The sequence below is a fragment of the Dendrobium catenatum genome, unplaced genomic scaffold, assembly GCF_001605985.2.
Source record: "Dendrobium catenatum unplaced genomic scaffold, ASM160598v2 fragScaff_scaffold_658, whole genome shotgun sequence".
Taxonomy (NCBI): domain Eukaryota; kingdom Viridiplantae; phylum Streptophyta; class Magnoliopsida; order Asparagales; family Orchidaceae; genus Dendrobium; species Dendrobium catenatum.
The window spans coordinates 859,449-862,652 of record NW_021319120.1 but is presented as its reverse complement, the minus strand read 5'-3'; the positions used below and the strand labels follow the sequence as shown (position 1 = coordinate 862,652).

General features: G+C 35.3%; 1 protein-coding gene across 1 annotated transcript; it reads right to left on the bottom strand.

Annotated features, from left to right (window-relative positions):
- Window positions 1-788: 788 nt before the first annotated feature.
- LOC114579827 (60S ribosomal protein L29-1-like) lies at window positions 789-1,127 on the bottom strand. The gene is made up of 2 exons (XM_028695565.1): window positions 1,098-1,127; window positions 789-1,003 (listed from the first exon to the last, which is right to left on the bottom strand). Exons 1-2 carry the CDS (start codon window positions 1,125-1,127, stop codon window positions 806-808), a joined length of 228 nt encoding a protein of 75 aa, XP_028551398.1. The 3' UTR covers window positions 789-805.
- Window positions 1,128-3,204: the final 2,077 nt, after the last annotated feature.

The window sequence follows — 3,204 nt, the reverse complement described above, 5'->3', positions numbered from 1 at the left end:
TAGTAGCTTCCTAATTCGTTAGATGGAATTAGGAATGAATTTAAATAATCAAATCCAATTTAAAATTAAATTAGACTTAATTAAGGAACTTTCCTAATTTAATTTGGGTAATTTAGGAAACAATTTGAATTTCAAATTGAATTAAAATCTTTCCCAAAGTAATTAGGCTAATTCAGGTAGAATTTAATGACGATTGAAATCATCATTAATGGTGGAGATATGTAAGGGGGGTCGGCGGCTAAGGGGTGGAGAGAGGATGGGAGAAGGGGGTCGGTGGCTTGGAACAAGAGGATGGGGGCGGTAGCCAGTGGCTTTGAGGGAGGGGATGGTAAGGTGGTCGGTGGTGTGAAGTAATGGGTGGTGGGTCGGTGGTTAAGAGGAGAGGGAGGAGAAAGCTGGCGGTTGGGTAAGGGAAAAAGTGCAACCACGAGCCAGGGATGCTTCCACCGACTGATGGGTATTGTTTTGCCCACACCTTGGGACTTCACTACTCAAGAACTCACAAGCTCTCAAGAAAATCACAAAAATTATCATTCATTCATTAAAAAATCAATATAAAGCCTAAGACCTCTATATATAGGCTTCCATAAGGAAGAAAACTTAAAAGACTAACATGCCCTCCAGCCTATAACTCGCTAAACTTCTCCATAGAGGTACAATGATCAAACTGAAACAAATAATAATAATACTAATACAATAACATAAAATAACTCATAAATAGATGCTCCTGATCATGGTCATCGATCTGTGATGTCTACAGTGATATATGCGCTGGAAATTCTTGTTGATGTCCTCATCACTTCTTCTACTCCTCTGCTTCAAATCCTGAGTCGCCACTCTTCTTATTATGCTTTCTCGAATACCTCTGATTCCTAGGCAACTTGGGATCCATCCCTTCAGTGGATGCTTGCCTCTGCCTCCTAGGCTTCTTGATTCCATTCTTGTGAGGCTTGACAGACTGGTTGTGAGCCGTGTGATTCTTCGAGTTCGCTATTCTAAGCCATTATAGAAGCAACTAAACTTATCACACGAGTCAAATATAGTAACTAGCAATCAGATATTTAGGAGGAAGAAACATATTAGCTGTGCCGACTAACCTCTAATATGAATGCAGCTAATGGCGTCATCTTAAACCTCTTCGTTATAGAAAATTGAAATACACAACCAGTGAAGAATTTTTGTCAAATAAATTTACATTAATTACATGTTGCAAGTATGTTAATTGCAATATGTAACAACTTATATGATAAATTCTAGTAAAAATTCTTCTCCACATTCTAAATATTAGCTATAGAAAAAATCGAGAGGAAGATGAGGAAGTTCGTGCTATCTGGGCGTGCGAACGAGAGGGAAAAGAGCAAAAATTTTGCTGTGGAATCTATTAGTTTGTGGTTTTATCCATTAGTCTTTTGCGCATCAATCTTAAGAAGAAAATGAAAGGAAAAAAAAGTTGAATAGAAGGGAAGAAAGGGACAAAAAGAGAAGCAGGGGAAAATGATAAAGAACAAAATAAAGAAGAAGAAGAATAAAAAGAAGAAGAAGAAGAAGAAGAATTAGAGAGGAAGATGAGGAAGGAAAGGAGGAGGAAGAGGGAAGAATAGCGAAAATCAAGAAGAAGGAATGGGGTAGAAGTTATCTGTGCGTGAGAGAGGGTCGGCAACAGGGCAGGCTTTTGATCGCGTGATAGAGGGGGACCCGGAAGGCATTCATTTCTTCTGGGGCGTCCAAACGAGAGGGAGAAGACTGTAGGAGAGTGAATAGCGGGAGAGATTTCGATCAGATAAAAAAGATGAATGGAAAAATTTTGAAAGTTGGGCAAGACGAAGAGTCAGAGGAGCAATTCGTATCATAGTTTAGCTTAGTAAATTAAAAATTTATTACGAAGGAAGTCAATTGCACGCGGATGTGATAAAAAAAAGCTAGGTTTGGAAATGAACGGTCACCTGTTGTAGAGAGGCGGGTAACGCTAGGTATCGCCATGATATAGAAATGCTATATTTGATGTGTGAAATTAATTTTTTTTTACATGAGTGAATAAATGTTTTGTAGGTAGAAGTTATGCAAAAAGTTATACAAGTGTTTTTTAAATAAAGATTTTGAAGAGTCATAAATGAATATTCAAGTTATAAAAAATTATTAAATGAGTGAATAAATATTTTGTAGGTAGAAGTTATGCGATAGTGTTTTAAATAAATAATTTGAAGAGTCATAAATGAACATTCCAGATTATTTTAAAATTTATAAATGAACGATCAGGATTTGCTAAGTGTGAAATCCCAAGTCATTTTTATATAGTAGTATAAATATTAATGAAAAATTAGAATTTTGCCTTTGGTTAAGAGAGTGGCTAATCAATGAAAAGTCAATGTTGTTTTTGCTCCATCTTTGCACAAGAATGTCACACACAACCTAATAAAAGGTAGAGCCCTCATCGCCTCTATGATCCCTTATGTCTTTTATAGTATAGAATCTCACATTTCATTCATATTAGCTACTCTAAACATGCCTTATTGTCTTTGTAAAAAAATAATTTAACTTATTTACATATGGCTATATAACATGGACAACCAATTGCTTATGGAATCAAACTTTAAAATCTTCTAAAGTTCTGGAGCTTAGCTGCTCCAGCTGGGAACGGCAAGCAGTTTGACCAAGCTGCAGTTAAAAAATTTAAAAGATATTACCGTTGGAAGAAACATTGTACATAATGAAAGGATCCCATAAATCTTTTGTCGTTAAGCATATGCTAAAAATTATTGTAAGTTTTGTTTTCTTCTTGATTTATGATCTCATAGAAAAAAAGAGCAAAATACTTCAATGATTGGAAGAGATTTCGTGACTTTGATGTTATAAAGAATTATTTCTTTGAGCGATTTGAATGTTTTCTTTAGACGCAAGCAGAATAATCCGCGCTTATCAATAGTCACATTGCAGTAATTTTTTTGATCAAACAAGCAAATCAAGTAATGCTACAAATAATCTCCTAAAAATGGGAGGATAAGTTCCAATGCTTAGCAGCTTCAAGATCTCTTTAGGATTTTTTTTATTTCAATCCTTAACAATTTTGAAGATCTCTCTAAAAAATTAAATAGTGGCCTTACAAAGAAAGAAAAAAGAAGAAAACTAGAAGAAATAGAATAAAATGGAAAAAAATACATCTTCTGCCATGTTTCACGGTCGAAAGTCTCCCAAGAATCGTGAGAG

Excerpts from the sequence above, each read along its gene's own strand:
- LOC114579827 (XM_028695565.1), bottom strand. The coding sequence starts at position 1,127 with ATGACGCCATTAGCTGCATTCATATTAGAG. Across the intron at positions 1,004-1,097 it reads TAGCTGCATTCATATTAGAG|TGGCTTAGAATAGCGAACTC; the intron begins GTTAGTCGGCAC and ends TTGCTTCTATAA.